The sequence below is a fragment of the Carcharhinus amblyrhynchos genome, chromosome 9 (genome assembly GCF_965287045.1).
Source record: "Carcharhinus amblyrhynchos chromosome 9, sCarAmb.v2.hapA, whole genome shotgun sequence".
In the NCBI taxonomy this organism is placed as follows: Eukaryota; Metazoa; Chordata; class Chondrichthyes; order Carcharhiniformes; family Carcharhinidae; genus Carcharhinus; species Carcharhinus amblyrhynchos.
In genome coordinates, this window is record NC_137332.1 from 102,765,810 (window position 1) to 102,787,699 (window position 21,890).

At 43.8% G+C, this 21,890-nt stretch overlaps 1 protein-coding gene across 1 annotated transcript in view; it reads right to left on the reverse strand.

The window, feature by feature from the left end:
• LOC145348669 (macrophage mannose receptor 1-like) overlaps nt 1-21,890 on the reverse strand; it is a 109,149-nt gene that overhangs the window by 19,308 nt on the left and 67,951 nt on the right. Inside the window, exons 11-12 of the mRNA XM_080196833.1 lie at nt 15,905-16,021; nt 12,405-12,770 (exon numbers count right to left, since the gene is read on the reverse strand). Of these exons, the coding sequence (XP_080052959.1) occupies nt 12,405-12,770; nt 15,905-16,021 (483 nt within the window). The remainder of the gene's footprint in view (nt 1-12,404; nt 12,771-15,904; nt 16,022-21,890) is intronic.

Sequence of the window (21,890 nt, forward strand, 5' to 3'; positions counted from 1 at the left end):
TTCTTGTTGTGTTTATCCCTGTCCAACGCCGGCACCTCCGCATCATGGCACCCCAGCAGCCCAGGAGTGAGTGTGTGTGTGTCCATGTCCATGTGCGTGTGTGTCTGCATCCGCATGAATAAGTGAGTATGTATTTGTGTTTATAGCATTGAATGTATGGCTGGTAGTCAATCTGCAAGTGTGTGTGTTGGTGGGAGCAGGTGAGTGGGTGGTAATGAGGGACTGAGTGAGTGAGCGGGGTGAGTGCGAGGGATTGTCTGACACCTAATCTCAGGTTTCTCGTTTATTCTCACCACCACACACCACTGCATATGCTCACACCCACACACACCCACTCACCCCACACAGACTGATCGTCTCACAGTCTGCTTATCTTTATTACTTACTTTTTTTTAGCTTAACAATTTATTGCTAAGACTTTGTTGTATTTGTGCTCATCAATGGTTTCGTTCCTTAAAAGCCCAACTTTATTTTTGAGATTCGGTTCATTCCTGCACCAAGTCTTAACTTTCCAAAATGTGTCCACTGGCCCCTTGAGTGAGAAAAGTGAGGATATGTGGTTCCCTTGAGTGAAAAGGCTGGAGGTGCCTGTATTAAACCCTTTTGGTGTGTTGGAAAGGAAAAAATATATAATCAAGCCCATGATTTGGACTGCACAGTGGCACAGTGGTTAGCACTGCTGCCTCATGATGCCAGGGACACGGGTTCAACTCTGGCCTTGGGAGTTTGCCCGTTCTCCAGCTGTCTGAATGGGTTTCCTCTGGGTGCTCCAGTTTCCTCCCAAGCAGATGAGCAGGTTAGGTGGATAAATTGCTCCTTCGTGTCAAAAGGTGTGATTACCTATGGATAAATGCATGGGGTTACATGGATAGGTGAGAGACAGGACCTGGGTGGGATGCTGTTTCGCAGGGACGGTGCAGGCTCAATGGGCTGCATGGCCTCTTTCTGCACTGTGGGGATTATATGATTTGTGACCCCTCTATCGTGTAAATGTGGGTGTTCACCAAATCATGATTTACAACTCCAAAACCATCTGCAATTTAAGGTTAAGGCCTTACACTGGATGGTAAAACTCTCACTGAAAAGGTTAATAATCACACAATTTTAAAAATCACATAAGCTACTATGAAAAAAAAGACTTCTTATGAAGTCTTCACAGATAACCACCGAGGCCATTAGTCTGAGAAAATTCATTAAATCAGACATCTGTAACAGGAAAAAATATGCAGATACAGGAACAGGCTGGGACAATGATAACCTGTAACGATGATTGAATATTATAATAAAGCAAGCATAAGATGATTGTGATTGGTTTTAATATCGGAATGATGTAACCTTAATCAATAACTCAATTAATTAATCAATTAATCAAACTAATTAGTGGGGGGGGGAGGGTGCAAGGATATGGGGAATTACAAAATCAAAAGTAAAAGAGAAGGTACGAGTGCAGGTTAATGTTGAGGACATTCCACTAATTAAAGGAGTAGAGGGTACGGGAGAGGTTAGTAGCATTTCTACAAATCGGGTCAAGATAAAGGATGGCATAAAGACACTTTACCTGAATGCACGAAGCATTCGAAGCAAAGTGAATGAGTTGATGGCACAAATCAGCACAAATGGGTATGATCTAGTGGCCATTACAGAAACGTGGTTGCAGGGTGACCGGGACTGGGAACTGAATATCCAGGGGTATCAGACATTTAAGAAGGAAAAGGCTGGGGGGAAAGTGTTAGCGTGGATTGACGATTGGATATCTAACAGGAAGCAGACAGTTGGAATAAATGGGCGCTTTTCTGGATGGCAGTTGGTGACTAGTGGCGTGCCATAGGGATCGGTGCTGGGGCTCAACTGTTTACCATATACATAGATGACCTGGAGGAGGGGACCGAGTGTAGAGTAACAAAGTTTGCTGATGACACGAAGATGAGTGGAAAAGCGAATTGCGTGGAGGACACTGAAAGTCTGCAGAGAGATTTGGATAAGCTGATTGAGTGGGCGAGGACCTGGCAGATGGAGTATAACATTAGCAAATGTGAGGTTATCCACTTTGGAAGAAATAATAGTAGGATGGAATATTATTTAAATGGTGAAAAGTTGCAGCATGCTGCGGTGCAGAGGGACGTGGGGGTCCTCGTGCACGAATCGCAAAAACTCAGTCTGCAGGTGCAGCAGGTGATCAAGAAGGCGAATGGAATGTTGGCCTTTATCGCGAGGGGGATAGAATTTAAAAGCAGGGAGGTCTTGCTGCAACTGTACACGGCACTGGTGAGGCTGCAACTGGAGTACTGTGTATAGATTTGGTCCCCTTATTTGTGAAAGGATATATTGGCCTTGGACAGAGTACAAAGAAGGTTCACCAGGCTGATACCGGAGATGAGGGGGTTAGCTTATGAGGAGAGATTGAGTAGATTGGGCCTGTACTCGTTGGAGTTTAGAAGGCTGAGGGGGGATCTTATAGAGACTTACAAGATAATGAAGGGACTAGATAGGGTAGAGGTAAAGAGATTCTTTCCACTTAGAAAGGAAACCAGAACTAGAGGGCACAGCCTCAAAATAAGTAGCGGGGGGAGCGGGGGGCTGCAGTTTAGAACAGAGTTGAGGAGGAATTTCTTCTCTCAGAGGATGGTGAATCCCTGGAATTCTGTGCTGATTGAAGTGGTGGAGGCTACCTCGTTGAATATGTTTAAGTCATGGGTAGATAGATTTCTGATCAATAAGGGAATTAAGGGTTATGGGGAGCAGGCGGGTAAGTGGAACCAATCCACTTCAGATCAGCCATGATTTTATTGAATGGCGGGGCAGGCTCAAAGGGCTCGATCGCCTACTCCTGCTCCTATTTCTTATGTTCTTAACTCAGAATGGATAGATATAACTTCTAAAATGTGATTGGAATAGAGTAATTACTTGTAATTAAATTGAAGCTATAATTGTGCATTTCTGAAATCTGCACTCCAGCTAATTACAGACTGTGACCTATGACTTTCCAGTGTCCAAGCTATATAGCTTGATTAAAACAACAGTTGAAGACTTGGTCTGGTTACTTGAAGGATAAACTTGTCATAGAGTCATAGAGGTTTACAGCATGGAAACAAGCCCCTCAGCCCAACTTGTCCATGATGCCCTTTTTTTTAAACTCCTAAGCTAATCGCAGTTGCCTGCATTTAGTCCGTATCCCTTTATACCCATCTTATCCATGTAACTATCTAATTGCTTTTTAAAAGGCAACAATATTCCCGCCTCTACTACTACTTCTGGTAGGGTGTATGGGGCGATTTATTTGATAGTAACCCCACAAGCTTTCGGAAACAATGCTGCTTCGTTAGGTGTACGGAAGGTTCCTTCCACACACCTGACGAAAAACGCCATGTCCAAAAGCTTGTGGGATTACTTTCAAATAAATTGGTTGGACTTTAACCTGGTGATGTGAGATTTCTGTGTTCACCCCAGTCCAACGGCGGCATCTCTACATCAGGATGTATGGGGTGTCAGGGAGGGGTAGAATCTCTGCTGGGGGAACATATCACGCCCTTTTCAGGGCGGTTTGTCCACTCTTTGTCCCCACCTGGCAGTCAACTCTCACCTGTTGTTCCCCGTAGCTGTTTGCATGTGACAGCGGCCATACCCCAGGCAATGGCTTCTACAAGCTGGCTAAACTAGGTGAGGATAGCTGAGGGGTCTCAACCCTTGGTGAGATAGGGAGATGTCTTTCTCAGCATGTGAAGACAGGCTCCAGCAGATTGAGCTGACGAGACCAATGGAAGGTCCAACGGCCAAGAAGGTGGTCTATGCAAGCGTCATGGAACGCAAAGAGCAGGACAGGATACAGAAGATGTCCTGGTCATCCACTGCACCTAGTCTCATCTCCAGCTGTTTTGACTCTTGTCTTGCCACTGGATCCAGATGGGAATTGGGAAGAGAGAGTGAGGCTGATGCTGTGCAACTCTCCCTCACTTTAATCCAAATCAAGTGCTAGTCTCGACACCATCATCAAGGTGTATTGCTGAAGCACAACTTAAGCGTGAGCTGCGCAAGTCCAGAGCCACCAGCGCAACAACTACAGTGCCCACACAATCTGTCCAATATGTGCCAGGACATTCCGTGCCCGAATTAGCCTGATCAGTCATCTTCGGACACATCACATCCAGCCTCAAAATGACTAATGGTGTCAAGGTCCTCATCTACGACGATGGACAAACAACAACCTATGACAGGTTGTTCCAGACACTCACCACCTTCTGAGTGAAACAATTGCCCCTCTGCACACTTCTGTGTCTCTTCCCTCTCACCTTAAACCTATGCCCTCTCATTTTAGACTCCCTGACTTTTGGGAGAAGATATTGGCTATCTAGCTGATCTGTACCCCTCATTATTTTATAGACCTCTATAAGATCTCCCTCAGCCTCCTACGCTCCAGAGAAAAAAGTCTCAGTCTTTCCAACCGCTCCTTATAAACCAAACCATCAAGTCCCAGTAACATCCTAGTAAATCTTTTCTGCACTCTTAAATAATAATATCCTTTCTATATAGGGTGACCAGAGCTGCACACAGTGTTCCAAGTGTACAACTTCAACAAGACATCCCAACTCCTGTACTCAATATTCTGACTGATGGAACCAAGCATGCCAAAGGCCTTCTTCACCACTCTGTTCACCTGTGACTCTACTTTCAAGGAGCTATGAACTGGACCCCTAGACCTCTTTGTTCTGTAACTCTCCCCAGCGCCCTACCATTAACTGAGTAAGTCCTGCCCTGCTTCAATCTACCAAAATGCATCACCTTGCATTTGTCTAAGTTAAACTCCATCTGCCATTTGTCAGCCCACTGGCCCAATTGATCAAGATCCCATTGCAATCGGAGATAACTTTCTTCACTGTCCACTATGCCACCAATCTTGGTGTCATCTACAAACTTACTAAGCATGCCTCCTATATTCTCATTCAAATCATTAATATAAATGACATATAACAGTGGAGCCAGCACTGGTCCCTGAGGTACACCACTGGAAACAGGCCTCCAGTTTGAAAAACAACCCTCTACAACCACCCTCTGGCTTCTGTCAAGAAGCCAATTTTTTGCCCATTTAGATACCTCACCCTGGATCCCATGAGATTTAACCTTACGCAACAACCTACTATGTGGTACCTTGTCAAAGGTCTTGCTGAAATCCATATAGACAACATCGACCGCACTGCCCTCATCTACTTTCTTGGTTACCCCTTCTAAAACTCAATCAAATTTGTGAGACATGATTTTCCACTCACAAAGCCATGCTGGCTGTCCTTAATTAGTCCTTGTGTCTCTAAATGCCTGTAGATCCTGTCTCTCAAAATACCTTCCAATAACTTATCCACTACAGATGTGAGGTTCACTGGCCTGTAGTTCCCAGGCTTTTCCCTGCAGCCCTTTTTAAACAAAGGCACAACATTTGCCAAACTTCAATCTTCAGGCACCTCACCAGTGTGATTAATTAAAAGGCTAACATCAAAGACCACAGCACTCGCCATTCCCACAGCACATGTTGTGCATGCACCGTATGCTCATATCCAAGTCCTCCGTCCATTGTCTTATCCCCTGCGAGATTTCACGGGAATGAAACACCCCAATTCCCTCCCCCCAGTGATGGGGATCAGCATCTATGTCAAACCCAGGATGCCTTGAGTCAAATTTGAAGCACAGCCAAGCTGGCAATGTCAGGTGTGCAGCAGCCAATCAGCACAGACATCAAATTGTGATGCCTGCTCTGTTTTCCTTTTTGTTTTTGAATGACTGATGTTACGGATTCTGTACTGGTACACTGCTTTTCCTGACAACTGGATACGTTTTTACATTCACCTCCACTGGGGCCCTGGGTATAATGTCTCACCCTGTAAAGCAGCATCGCTGGCAGTGCAGCACAGAGTCCCCTCGGTATTCCAGTGTGGGTGGGCATTGCGGACGGCGGGGGTTTGGTATGGTGAATCCTAGACTCTGGGCTCAGGGTTTTGCACTGAAATTTGAGCTCACGACCACCAAACTTAAAGGCCAGTGTGCTAAAACCTGAACCTTTGAAATATTAGCTGACATATTCTTAACAATTGCAGGAAAAATTTTTTTTAGAAAGGAATATATATTAGAAGAAGTTCAGAAAAGATTTCCTCGACTACTACCAGAGATAGGGCTGGGTGGCTTATGAGGAAAGGTTGAAGAGGTTAGGTTTGTATGTACTAGAGTTTAGAAGAGCAACCTTTAAGACCCTAAGGGGTATTGACAGAGTGGACATGGAGAGAATGCTTCCTCTTGTGGGGTCACTGTTTAAGAACAAGGGACTGTTCAATTAAACCAGAGTTGAGGAGTAATACTTTCTCTCAAAGCGTGCTGAATCTCTGGAACTTTCTTCCTCAAAAGGCAATGGAAGCAGAGACTTTAATTTTTTTTTAGGCAGAGTTAGAGAAAGGCTATCGGAGGATTGGCAGGAATGTGAGGTTGAAGTGGAGAGAGGGCATACGAGTGGCCTACACCTCTTCCTAGTCCCTATCTTCATAATTTATTATTGCATCTGCTCTTCCAACCAGACATTCTAGATCTAATGGGAATTTCTGCTTCCTTACTGTCTCAAAACCCAGGATTTCTGACACCTATGTATATAAAAAATACCCTTAACCTACTCAGCTCTAAGGAAATAATCCCATCTTTTCTGAATAAACAGATGCACAACCATGACATTGCTCATTTGTCACTTCAGGACAAATGCAAGAATGCCAAATTTCAATCCATCACAACCATTTATACCACAGCACATATCAGTGCTGATTGGTTGGCAAGGCAAATCTGATTGGCCGAAGTGTTGCCATGGAGGAAACAATGGAGCATGACAGGCTCCCCAAATCCTAGATAATTAAAGAAAAGATGTACACTTTGGGCATGTTGCTCTTGTTTGCGGAGAGCTGGTGCTCTGTGGATGAATGTATGTCACTTCTTACAAGCTACATTATGGGCTCAGCTGACAATCTTAAATTCAATGCACTTAGGTGCATTCTCACATTACTCTGAAAAATGAAGGTCCTAAATATCTGATGTAATTCTAGTAAATCTCCTTCCTACCTACTAAAGTGTGGTATCACAGAATTGGGCACAAGGCTTCAGTTCCAGGTGTGTCTAACCTGGACATAACCACAAAGAAAAATTAGGCAGGATTTCTTTTCACATGGGATGATAAAGGTTTGGAACTTTCTTCCAATGGAGGGAATGTAAAGAGTGGATCTAAAGCAAGTGGATAGAATCTTACATTAAGGAAAACTTTGTTCACTCCCAAACCTGGGGACTCCTGCTGAACTGCGAGATGTTGCTATTCTATGCCAAGAGAAATTCCCAAAGAGATAAAATGCTGAGTGTGGTAATTATTTCTAGATTTTGTTTATAGTATTGAAAGCTATGGGATGTTGTTCGTGGATGTTTAGCTGAGTTTAGGAAAATAGAGGGTTTTTCCATGTTGACTTCTTGGTCCTCGCTATTCACACCCCTTCCTCTTCTCAACCTCTCCAGAAGCTTCCAGCACGGCTCCTTTTATAAACCACAGCCCTGCCCCCTACAGGCATCAGAACCTCATGATTGGTCTGCTTGAATCGGCACCTGATTGGTACGACAAGCTCCACCAGCCAATTGGTTCATTCCCACCAATCATATCTAAATTGGCTGGTTTTGCATATTTGGATGGTTGTTCAATCCCGGAACTGAAACCTCCCGAAGCCTGTAAACTTTAAATTAATTTTACAATTTGATAAATACTCTAGTGAAATTCCCGAGATGATTTCTATGTTGGAGGTGAAATGCAAAGCAGTGGTTGTGGTGTTGTTGTGTAGGTGGTGTTGTTGTGAAGGTAAATGTCCTCTGTCCAATCATGAGCCTTTGCCCTCCAAAAGCATTATATTTCAGCACTGATGTGGAATCTCTTCAAATGGAATCTCTTGCATCAGTCAGACCTTCAGTCATTCATCAGCCATCTGCCCCCTCCAAAGCCAACTCCCTGTATTACCATGGGACAGTTTGCAAGTTCACAATTACTGACCAACTTCTTTGGCACTGAAAAACTATTTGTAGAATGACAAATTACTCCATTATGCTAAACTGATTATATACTTTCAAAATACCTTCCATATAACTTGTTCATATTTCAGCTTCCACCTTAATCTCACATGTCAGGCCTGACCAGTCCTTTCCCTGTAATATTTTTGTATAGATGTGCAAAATTCAGTCCCTAGTTTGCTGACATGAGAATACTTCAATGTGACTGGTTGATTGCATTAATGGAAATTGGGCCGTATGCTTAATGCAGCACTCGATCTGCCACTACCCAATCTTGTGCCCCTCGCAACATTAAATTCCACCACTTTATCCCACCGTCCAACTGCGTTTCAAGGTTCTGGAAGGAGACAAAGGAATTGACACAGCTCGCCCTTCACCCGACAACTTTATTAAGGCAGTTTTACGAGACTGAGACTGGTTGGAGCAATGCATTTCCATGAGAATGAAGTGACACTTAGCATATTGATTCAGCAATAAATACACTTTAGGACCACAAGAATGCAGCACAAGCTGTGTTCAACTTTGGAAATTAAATCCCAACAACCTTTAACCATTTTCAAAAGGAGCATCAGTTTTTAACTGGATAAGAAAAGGGTGCTGATTGTTTGATAAGTCGCCTCTGATTGGTTGAATCATTGCCATGGAGAATTCACCAAGGAACTATTGCCCTAACTATCATTCAATTTTAAGGAGGTACAAAGCCTCGACCTGTTCTTTTTGGTTGCAGATACAAATGAACATAAGCAGCTTCTGGAGATTATTTTTAGCAAACTCAGGATTGTTCAGCATTATCCAATCATGGATACACATTTAAAATTGGGCATTATGTGCTGAGAACTGGCTGGTTGAGTAAAGTTTGCATTCTGCTATCACAAGCAGCCAGAAGGACACACTTTTTGGTATGATCCCACCACCAGTCTTTGGACCAACATATCCGGCATCACATCGGTATTGAAATTTATATGGCAAGTTGGTCAGTGGTGCAGGCACATCATTATTTGGTCCAAGTTAGTGTGTTGCTACTGCAACTTTAACAGTGGTCAACCATAAAGCAAAACAGCAGAGGTTGGTTAGCAAGGCAATTAATTTTATAAGCATAGGCTTACTAAGAAGAACGCCAGTTAAGGTCTGGGTGGACATTTTGTTAAGACCCCTACCTTGCAAATATTGGGGTGGGCAGCCCGATTCTACAGCAACAGTGGAACTGAGTAATATGGAGGATCGTGGTATACCATGCCCTGTTCCGTTACAAAAAATATGTATAGGTGTTGGAGAAGGGTTAAGACAGACAGACAAGTAACTGGTAAGGCTCCTATCTCCAGAAAAGAGAAGAGTATGAGATAGCCCTACAGAAAGCTGAAAAGATATGCAGGGGCTCAGTACGGTAGACACAGAGGAGAGGTTTCTACTGACAGGATAATGGAACTTGGGGCTATCAATAATAATCGTCACAAATAAATCTAATGGAAAACTCAAGAGGAATTCCTTTATCTAGATAGAGGACAGAATATGGAGCTGGCTGGGGAGAATGGAGTGGTTGAAATGACTGGCATAGATGCATTTAGGAAGAAGCTAGATGAACACATGGGGCAAATAAGAAATTGATAAGAGTGAGAGAAAATGGAGACTCATGTAGAGTATATGGTCCACTTGGGCCAAATGACCTGTTCCTTTGTTCTACGTTCAATGTAATGGGGAGGTGGTGGTAAAGTTGCCAGACTAGTAATCCAGGGACGCCTGCCCATCCCAACCCCCACTTTCTCACCTCCCCATCACCCTCTCTGGGTGTCACTCCCACCATGATAGCTGGGAGTGCTGGCAGGACAGAAGAAAGAAAAGAACAAACGTTCTCGTATTCAGAGGGTCATGAACTTTTAGAATTCTCTTCCTTAAAAGGTTTTGGAAGCAGACTCGCTGAATATTTTTAAGGCAGATTTGGATTGATTCTTGGTAAAAAAGGGGCTGGGAGGTTATCAGAGGAGACAGGATGCAAATTTGAGGTTACCATCAGATAAGCTATGATCTTATTAAATAGCAGAGCAGGCCTGAGGGGCTGAATGGCCTACTCCTGTTCCTTGTTTGTATGCTCATAATTCGACGAAAATCACATTCCTGGAGCTTAGTTCAAACACCCAGATTTTCATCCAACACGTTAACTTGGCTGCAAGAGTCAACTGAGTCCAGCACTGTTCACTTAAGTGGCTGAATTCATGCACGAGCATTGATGTACAAGTCTGTCTGGTGGCCATTGAGAGGCACGAGGAATAAAAATGTCACTTTGTCGGCAGATGGTCAGTTTCCGGGTGGAGCTGGTGGCAATCCCGCAATCATGGAGGCTAGACCGAGGAGGCTGAGGCAAGGAGCACAACTTTCAAAGAATTGGGATTCGTTTTTCCAAGGGCAGGGAGCGTTCATCAAGAACTCTTCTCAGGGCTTGGAGGGAAGTTCTGAGAAACCCACGATATCCTCCGTCTGCTTATTCCCCTCCTGAGCAGGGGGCCGAGCACTCGCTGTTACTCTGAAATCGGGGCGGAAGATTCGTTTAGAAGCACAGCTGTCACAAATATCCCTCGTAAAACATGCGCACAATGGGCAAATGGGTGGACAGATTTGTGAAGGCAGAACATAAACTGCTCCTAAATATATCAGAAGAGTATCAGGTGGAGCAGCATAAGACATTTCTGTAATGAGAGCATGATAACCATTTTTTAAATTCTTTTATGGGATGTGGGCATCATTGGCAAGGCCAGCATTTATTGTCCACCTTCTCCCGCTAATTCAGAAGGTAGTGGTGACCCACCATCCTGAACTGCTGCAGACCATGTAGAGGTAGGTGCATCCACAGTGCTGCTAAGGGAGGGGGAGTTCCAGGAGTTTGACCTAGTGATAGTTAAGGAGCGTTGATACAGGAGCAGGAGAAGGCCAAAATGAGAGCATGGCTGATCATCTATCTTTACTCCACCTTCTCACTTAATCCCCACACCCCCAGATATCATTAATCCCTGCGACAATGCTTGTAATCAAAACTACCCCTGTGCCCATTAACTATGTCTTCAGGTCATAGCTGGTGTGATGAATAGAGCCTCTGTTGGACTGCTCCTGGCTTTTCTGTGCAACAACATAAAGACTTCTATGTTTCAAATGGCCGGCTTTTGTTTTATTTATTTGTGGGATATGGGCATCACTGGCTGACCAGCATTTATTGTCCATTTCTGGTTGCCCTTAAAAGGCAGTTGAGACTCAACAGCTTTGCTGTGGCTCTGGAGTCACATGTAGGTCATACCAGGTAAAGACAGCAGATTTCCTTCCCTAAAGGTCATTAGTGAACCAGATGGGTTTTTCCGACATCATTAGACTTTTAATTCCAGATATTTTTCATTGAATTCAAATTCTACCAACTACATTGGCGGGATTCGAACCCAAGGCCCCAGAACATTAGCTTAGTTTCTGGATTAATAGTCTAGCAACAATACCACTAGGCCATCACCTCCCCTCCACATCTTTGCTTTCTCAATCACTTTATATATTGTAAATCATTAAACAGAGATAAAAATCATTGGCAAAAGGAGTGGAAGAAATTATTTAAAAGGACCATACCAGAATTGCAAGGCTAAATCTATCAGGAAAGGCCCAACAGGCTAATAGCAATATGTAAAAAGGAAGGGAGTAGCTAAAGCAAATAGTGGTAACTTGGAGGCAGGGATAGAAAAAATATCATGAAGTATAAATAAATGATAAAAGCATTGAACAAATTTGTGACTCTTGTCGCAATAGCAGACACAAGCCAGAAGATAACCAGAGTAGGTAATAAAAGTTGATACAAGCAGAGATAAGGTATTGGAGAAACCTAAGCCTCTAAAGGCTAACAAATCCTTTGGGCCCGAAGATCTTCATTCGAGAATTCCAAAAGAGATAGGTGCAGAGATAGTGAAAACTCTGACTGTGATTTTCCAAAATTCCCTTGATTCTAGAATGGTCCCAGTGAATTGAAAAGTGGTAAATGTTACACTACTGTGCATGAAAGGAGGAAGACAGAAATCAGGGAATGGAGTGCCAGTTATCCCAAAATCAGTCATTGGGAAAGTGCAGGAATTTGTTATTAAGGAAGTCAAAACTTAAAAAAACTCAAAGCCTGAAGTTTACCTCCCTATCTAGAGCTGAAGTGAATAATATTGTTCAGTTCCTAGTGTGACTTAAGGCATTGCGTGTATCAAACTTGCTAGTGATGATTTGCAAATGGCGCAGAGTCTTAGGAATGTTACACACGAGAAACCGGAACCAAAGAGAAAATCAACACCAAGACTCCAGTCGCATGCTGTCACGGATTTGAAATGACTGCTTACCTGAGTAACAGATGAAGGAGAACTTAAAGTCACAGGGTATGTCCTTCCAGCGCCCATTGACAATAATGACGCAGACAGACATGGTAGCAAAATCCATCGGGTAGTAACTGTCCCAGTTGAAAAATGAGGCTGATTCCCCGTTGGTCCACATCCAGCTGTACTCAGCCTGGTGCTCGTTGAAAAGTCCAATCCAGGCTGGCTCGTCCATGTTGAGCAGTTTGGAGGCTATGTTGTTCTCCTCGTTATTCTGCACGGTGAGCATGTCCGTGTATCTATTCCGACACTGATCTTGGGCCTCACCCCAGGTCATCTCCTCCTTGACGAGGAAGTATTCACGCGAGGGTATCTTTGGGATCACGGGATTATCTAGGAAGTGGAGCACATGGGGTGTTTTAAATCTGAGTTCATCAGCCAAAGGGACAGAAACAAAGAAACATAAGAATTCGGAGTAGTCGTAGGCTATTCAGCCCTTCAAGCCTACTCCTCCATTCAATATGATCATGGCTGATCTTCTATCTCAATGACATACTCCTGCTTTCTCCCCATATTTCATGATGCCATTAAAATCTGAGAAATTATCTATATCTTTCTTGAATACATTCAGTGGCTTGGCCTCTGTGGTAGAGAATTCCATAGGTTCACCACTCTCTGAGTGAAGAAACTTTTCCTCGTCACATTCCTAAATGGTCTCCCCTGTATTCTGAGATTGTGACCCCTGGTTCTAGATTCCCCAACCAGGGAAAACATCCTCCCTCTATCTGGTCTGTCCAGCCCTGTTAGAATTCTGTACTTTTCAATCAGATCTCCTCTCATCCTCTAAACTCCAGGGAAGTTAGACCCTGTCGAACCAATTGCTCCTCACAGAACAATCCCACCAACCCCGTATCAGCCTAGTGAACATCCTCTGCACTCCCTCTAATGGCAAGTATATCCTTTCTTAGATAGGGACACCAAAACTGCACACAGCCCTCTAGGTATGGTCTCACCAAGACCCTGTATAACTGCACTAAGACATCCCTACTTCTGAACTCAAATCGTCTTGCAATGAAGGCCAAAGTGTCATTTACTAAAAGCGAAAATGCTGGAAAATCTCAGTAGGTCTGGCAGCATCTGTAATGAGAGAAAAGGGCTGATGTTTCTAGTCCAAATTACCTTTATCAAAGCCAACATATCATTTGCCTTCCTAATTGCTAGCTGTACCCACCTCTCCACTATCATTGACTGATGTACAAGGACAGCCAGATCCCTTTGTCATCCACAGTTCCCAATATATCAGCATCTAAATAACACTCTTCCTTTCTGCTTTTCACACCGAAATGTGTAACCCCACATTTAGCCACATTGTACTGCATCTGTCATGTGTTTGCTCACTCAAGATATCTAAATCACCTTGAGTTCTCCTCAAAACTCACAATTCCACCCCCTTAGAAATAATATTTGTTCCCCTCCATCAGGTCATTTAGCTATATTGTGAAGAGCTGAGGCCCAAGAACTGATCCCTGCAGTAACAGACTAGTCACTGCCTGCTGCTTGGAAAAAGATCCATTTATTCCCACTCTCTGATTTCTATCTGTCAACCAATTCTCAAACCATACCAGTACATTACCTCCGATCCCATGTGCTTTAATTTTGCCCATTAACCTCCTCTTATTGACCTAATCAAAAGCCTCCTGAAAGTCCAAATACACAACATCCACTGATTCCTTCTTATCTAGTCTACTAGTCACATCCTCAAAGGACTCCAGGCAATCTGTTAATTATGATTTGCCTTTCATAAACCCATGCTGACTTTGTCCAATCCGATTAATGCTTTCTAAATATTCTGTTATGGTGTCTTTTATAAAGACTCAGGCATTTTTTCCACTACTGATGTCAGGCTAACTGATCTATAACTCTCCCTGTTCTCTCTAACTCCAATTTTAAATAGTGAGGTTATATTTGCCACCCTCCAATCTGTAGGAACTGCTCCAAAACCTATAGAATTTTCAAAGATGACCAACATTTCCAGGGCTACTTCCATTAATATACTGGGATGTAGAATATTGGACATTGATGATTTGCCAGCCATTAACCTCAACTAATTTCTACACAGCCATTTTCTTACTAAAACTAATTTTCTTTAATTCTGCCCTCTCACTAGACCCTTGGTTCTGTAACGTTTCTGGAAGGTTATTTGTGCCCCATTTTATGAAGCCAGAACCAAAGTGTATGATCAATTATTCTGCCATTTCTTTGTTTCCCCATTACAATTTCCACAGCATCTGATTGTAAGGGACCTTAATTTGCCTTTATTAATCTTTTTCTCTTCACATATTTATAGAAGATTTTACTGTCAGTTTCTATGTTCCTTGCAATTTTACTCTCATATTCTCAAAGCATGGCTGGTTTGGTTTGTCCAATCTATATGTAAATTAAAGTCACCAGTGATTACAGTTGTACCCTTATTGCATGCATCTCTGATTCCTTGTTCAAAACCTTCCCTTATATCTCCACTACTGTTTGGGGGCCAATGGACAATCCCTAACAATGTTTTCTGTCATTTAATCTTTTTATCTCAATCCATACAGATTCCATATCATGATTTTCTAAGCCATTATTCTTTCTCATTATTGTACTGATTTCCTCCTTGATTAACCCCATCTCCTTTCCCTTTTAGTCTGTCCTTCCTAGACCAAATGTAGATCAAATGTTTCCCCTTAGGGGCAACCTAGAACAAGAGGTCACAGGTATAGGTTGAGAGGCAGTAGCTTTAAAACTGAAATGAGGGGGAATTATTTCTCTCAGAGGGTGGTAAATTTGGGGAACTCGCTGCCCCATAGCGTGTGGAGTCTAAGTCGTTAAATGGTTTTAAGAAGGATATAGATATGTTTCTGATTTTAATAAAATGGGTTAAAGAGATATGGGAAATGGGAGGGGGGGTTGGATTTTGAGACCAGGGAGAGATCAGACATCATCTGATTGGATGGCAGAGCAGACTCAAAGGGCTGAATTTTCCTACCTCTGCTCCTAATTCCTACGTTCCTATGTTCCTAAGTAATGAAGATCCCTGAATGTTCAGTTCCTATCCCTGGTAAACCTGCAGCCATATCCTTATAATTGCATCTATACCGTAACCATTTTTATCTATTTGCACTGTGGTTCATTTACGAATGCTCTGGGCATTAAGACACAAAACCAGGTCATTAGACAAGTCATTTTAAACTTGTTGATCATCTTAGCTTCATTTTGCATCTGGCCTCATATATTTTTCCCCCTTATTTTTTTCTGCCTTCCATTTTTGCTTCTTACATTTCTGTCTCTTTTTTCTATCCTTGCTTCTCCCTTTTCTGTCTCCCTGTTCAGGTTCCCATAACCCTGCCATTCTAGTTTAAACCCTCCCTGGCGGCACTAGCTGCCATCCCCCACCACCACCCCCTCCTCCCATGAGAACATTGGTCCTGATCCTCTGTTCCTGCCCACAAGATCAGGAAGGCCCATATTGAATTAACATTGTTTCTTACCTGTAAGTAAATTTTTTTCAGACAGCTGATGTGGTTTCTCCTCAGCAGCGATCACAGACAGTCCATCATAATCTAACAAAGAGTCTGGGGTTGGCTTTTTGGATTTTCCTGACAGCTCTGTGGAAATAGAAGAGATTTTACAACTCACTTGGCAACAAATTTGTTAATATTAAGCCAGCCTCACCCAAAGTAGGGCTGGGGTGCTGGATGCGACCCTGTGGTGAAGCCCCTCTGGGCAGCCCAAGACACCAGTTTTTCAAAATCCTTGTATATATCTCCATCGGGCAGCACAGTGGTGAGCATTGCTGCCTCACAGCACTATGGGTCCAAGTTTGATTCCCTGCTTGGGTCATGACAGTGGGGAGTCTGCATGTTCTCCGCATGTCTGCATGGGTTTCCTCCAGATGCTCCAGTTTCTCCCCACATTCTGAAATATGTGCTGGTTAGGTGCATTTAGCCGAATAGTCACCAGAGTGTGGTGACTGAGAGAATTTCACAGTAACTTCATTGAAGTGTTAACGTATGCCTTACTTGTGATTAATAAATAAACTTTACTTTTACTCTTTATTAGGTGAGGTCATTAGACAAGTCATTTGGAGGGTTTACTCTTGGAAGGAGCGGCTCCTGTAATCATCTCTCATCGGCTTTAGATCCTGATAGGAGGGCTAGTGGGCTATGCTTGGTTGAACGATCAGCAGGTACTGGCATTGGTGAGTGCTGGAGTCCAGACACCAGGCAAGGCTGATGTTGCGTCTGAGGAGGGCAAGAACAAATGTCTGTGCGTGTAGTAATGAGTTTGTGTTGGGAGCCAATGGATGTGGGTCATTTGGATTTTCAGAAGGTTTTCAACAAGGTCCCAAATAAGAGATTAGCATGAAAATTAAAAGAACACGGGATTGGGAGCAATATGTTAAGATGTATGGAAAACTGGTTGGCAGATAGGAAATAAAGATTAGGAATAATTGGGTCTTTTTCCAAATGGCAGGCAACGGCTAGTGGGGTACTGCAGGAATCATTGCAAGGATCCCAGCTATTCAAGATACATATTAATGATTTACATGAGGGAACTAAACGTAGTATCTCCAAATTTTCAGATTACACAAAGCTGGGCGGGAGGATGAGCAGTGAGCAGGATGCAGAGATCCATCAGTGTGATTTGGACAAGTTGAATGAGTGGGCAAATGACTGGCAAATGCAGTAGAATTTGGATAAATGCAAGGTTATCCACTTTGGTAGATTACAATCTGAATAGCCATGAATTAGGAGAAGGGAATGTGTAATGAGCTCTGGGTGACTTTGTACATCAGTCACTGAAGGTAAGTATGCAGGTGCAGCAGGCAGTAAAAAGGACAAACGGTATATTGGCCTTCAGAGAGAGAGAATTCAAGTGCAGGAACAAGGATGTCATGCTGCAATTATATAAAGCCTTAGTGAGGCCACAGCTGGAAGATTGTGTGCAGTTTTGGTCTCCATTTCAGAAGGCATTTTGAGAGTCAACCACATTGCTGTAGGTCTGGAGTCATGTGCAGGCCAGACTGGGTAAGGACAGCAGATTTCCTCCCCTAAAGAAAACCAGACAGGTTTTTATGAAAATCGACAATAGTTTCATGGTCATTGTTAGACTTTCAATTCCAGACTTTTACTGACTTCAAATTTCACCATCGACCATGGTGGGATTCAATCCTGTACTCTAGAGTGTTATCCTGGATCTGTGTGCAACCACAATGCCACTGCCCTATCACCTGAGAGTGCTGCCAGGACAACCAGAAGAGGAACTCATTGAAGCTAAGTCCTGGAACTAGACAGGAAAGCGAGTTTTCGTGATCACAGGTCGGGGAGAATTGGGAAGGCCTGGGGTTGGGGAGGTGTTCAGATAGTGGGTGGTTGTGGTGTGGGAAGACAGGCCTATTTGAAACTGACAGAGCGGGATGAGAGGCAGGTCCAAAGCCACAGGACCTTAAGAAAAAATGCACAAAGTTAGAATGGGCCTTTGATTCAGACACCCCATCTCCTCCCCACTTGAGGCTTAAACCCAATCACTTTTGGGATTTCCCCTATGGGAGATTCCTCGACCAGATCATTCCTCCCTCACCCTCAGCTCCAAGCCATTCCTTGTCCTCAGACATTCCAATCCCCATTTGCTTCTTTCATGTTCCTTCCTCTCGGTCCCTTCTCAAATTGCAGCAGACTCTTACAGGGTCCAGCCCACCATCATCTGCAGGCATCAAAATCTCACTGATTGGTCAGGTAGAAATGGCACTTGATTGGTGCATCAGGTGCCACCAGACCTGCCAAAAGTCCCCACAGGCTTCAGAGTGCAAAATCCAGGCCTGAACTTAATTTCTTCACACTGTAACTTTTTTTTGCGAGTGTGTAAATTCATGATTTCCATATTATGCGACCAGCTCTGTTTCTTTGAACCTGACCCTTTGCAATAACCAGCAGCAACATCCAAGAAAACGCTCCCAAGCACCACAATCAACAGTCCTATGCACAAATGAGGATTTCTTATACCAGCATTGACACTTAACTCCCTGTTTTACTTTACGAGAAATTTTCATTTGTACGTGGGACTGTTGTTTGCAATGCTTGGGAGACTTTGCCAAACCAGATCACAGGTGGATATTGAAGGCGACTGAAAGGCTCACAGGATTTAAGAAGGGCAGCAAGGATAACCTGGGTAATTATAGGCCAGTGAGGTTGACGTCAGTGATACGGAAACCTTTGGAAAAGATTCTTAGGAATAGGATCGATACACATTTCGAACTGACTGATCTTCTTAGCGACAGACAGCATGGTTTTGTACATAAGAACATAAGAAATAGGAGCAGGAGTAGGCCATCTAGCCCTTCGAGCCTGCCCCGCCATTCAATAAGATCATGGCTGATCTGTCGTGGCTCAGTTCCACTTTCCGGCCCTCTCCCCATAACCCTTAATCCCCTCGCTTATCAAAAACCCATCAACCCGCGTCTTAAAAATATTTAGCGAGGCAGCCTCCACCACTTCAACGGGCAGAGAATTCCAGAGATTCACCACCCTTTGAGTGAAGAAGTTCCTCCTCAACTCCGTTCTAAACCACCCCCCCTTTATTTTGAGGCTGTGCCCCCTAGTCCTACTGTCATTTCTGAGCGGGAAGAGTCTCTCCACCTCTATCCTATCCATCCCATTCATCATCTTATATGTCTCAATGAGATCTCCCCTCATTCTTCTAAACTCTAACGAGTACAAGCCTAGTTTATTCAGCCTCTCCTCATAGCTCAACCCCCTCAACTCCGGCATCAGCCTAGTAAACCTCCTCTGCACTCCCTCCAAGGCCAAAATATCCTTGCGTAAGTGCAGCGACCAAAACTGCACACAGTACTCCAGCTGTGGCCTCACCAGTGCTCTATACAGTTGCAGCAAGACCTCCCTACTTTTATATTCAATCCCCCTCGCTATGAAGGCCAGCATCCCATTTGCCTTCCTGACCACCTGCTGCATCTGCAGGCTGGGTTTTTGCGACTCATGCACAAGGACCCCGAGGTCCCTCTGCACCGTCGCCTGCTGCAGTTTTTCGCCACGTAAGTAATAGTCCTTCCTACCATTATTCCTACCAAAGTGGACCACCTCGCACTTGCCAACATTAAATTCCATTTGCCAGTTCCTGGCCCATTCGCTCAGCCTATCTAGATCCTTCTGCAGACTCTCCACACCCTCCGCGCAATTTGCCGTTCCACCAATCTTGGTGTCATCAGCAAATTTCGACACCATACACTCGGTTCCCTCCTCCAGATCATCTATATAAATGGTAATTAGCTGAGGCCCCAGCACCGGCCCCTGGGGCACTACACTACTCACCAACCGCCAATCCGAATAGCACCCATTGACCCCCCACTCTCTGCCTCCTATTTGACAGCCAATCCCCTATCCACGCTAACACCCTACCCCCAACTCCATGCCCCCTTACCTTCTGCAATAACCTCTTGTGAGGTACCTTGTCAAACGCCTTCTGAAAATCAAGAAAGACCACATCCACCGGCTCTCCTCTATCCACCGCCCTAGACACATCCTCATAGAACTCCAATAAATTTGTCAGACACGACTTCCCCTTAACGAAACCGTGCTGCGTCTGCTCTATCAAGCAATTCCCCTCAAGATGCCTCGCTATTTCCTCCTTGACGACGGATTCTAACATTTTACCCACAACAGACGTTAAACTAACCGGCCTATAATTCCCTGCCTTTTGCCTGCCACCCTTCTTAAACAACGGTGTAACATTAGCCGTTTTCCAATCTTCTGGCACTTCCCCGGAATCCAGCGACGTTTGGAAAATAACCACCAAGGCATCCACTATCATCTCCGCCATTTCTTTCAGAACCCTCAGATGCATTCCATTCGGTCCTGGGGACTTGTCCACAATCAGTCCCTCCAGTCTGTCGAGCACCGCCTCTCTAGTAACAATAATGTCATTGAGACCCTCCTCCTGTCCTACCATCTTTCCATCGCTAACACCCGGCAAATTTTTCACGTCCTCCTCCGTGAAGACCGAAACAAAAAAGTTATTCAAGGCCTCAGTCATTTCCCCATCCCCTACCACTAAGTCCCCCCTCTCATCCTCTAAGGGTCCAATGTTCACCCTAGCCAGCCTCTTCCTTTTCATATATTTATAAAAACTCTTGCTATCCTTTTTTATATTAAGCGCTTGCCCAGCTTCATAGTTTCTCCTACCCTTCTTTATCAACTTCTTTGTCAATCTTCGTTGACTTTTAAACCTCTCCCAATCCTCTTCTCGCCCACTACTCTTAGCTACTCTAAACGCCTCCACTTTCCTTTACCTCCTTCGTTATCCACGGCTTATTACCTCTCCTCCTACGGTCCTTTTTAACCATCGGAATAAATTTCTGCTGAGCACCAAGAAAGATCTCCTTAAAGATCCTCCACTGCTCCTCAGCAGACCTACCTTCCAACGCGCTCCCCCAGTCAACACTTGTCTCACTAATTCAATTGAGTAATTGAGGAGGTGACAAAAACGATTGACGAGGGAAAGGCTGTGGATGTTGTCTATGTTGACTTTAATAAGGCATTTGACTAGATCCCACATGGCAGGCTGGTGCAAAAGAATAAATCCCATGGGATCAACAGTGAACTAGCTAGATGGATTCAGAATTGACTTGAAGACAGAGGGTAGCAGTGAATTTTTCTGAATGGAGATCTATTCCTATTGGTGTTCCGCAGGGATCAGTGCTAGGATTTCTGCTGTTTGTAATATATACAAATGACTTAGAAGAAAATGTAGTTGGTTTGATTAGTAAGTTTGCAGATGATACTAAGATTGGTGGAGAAGCGGATAGTGATGAAGATTGTGAGAGAATACAGCAGGATATAGATAGACTGGAAAATTGGGCGGAAAAATAGCAAATGAAATTTAATCCAGACAAATGCGAGGTGATGCATTTTGATAGATCCAATTCAGGTGGAAGCTATAAAATAAATGGCAGAACCATCAGGAGCATAGACACACAAAGAGATTGGGGAGTACAGATTCACAGATCTTTAAAAGTGGCAGCACATGTGGAAAATGTAATGAAGAAAGCATATGGCATGCTTGCCTTCATTGAATGGGACATTGAGTATAAAAGTTGGCAAATTATGTTACAGTTGTATAAAACATTGGTTAGGCCACACTTGGAATACTGTGAACAATTCTGGTCACCACACTACAAGAAGGATGTGGAGGCTTTGGAGAGAGTGCAGAAAAGGTTTACCAGGGTGTTGCCTGGCGTGGAGGATGTTAGCTATGAGGAGAGATTGAATAAACTAGGATTGTTCTTCCTGGAAAGCTGAAGGCTGAGGGGGTGACTTGATAGATGTTTATAACATGATGAGAGGTATAGATAGGGTGGACAGTTGGAAGCTTTTTCCCAGGGCAGAAATGACAATTGCAAGGGGGCACAAGTTCAAGATAAGCGGAGAAAAGTTCGGTGGAGGGTGGTGAGGGCCTGAAATG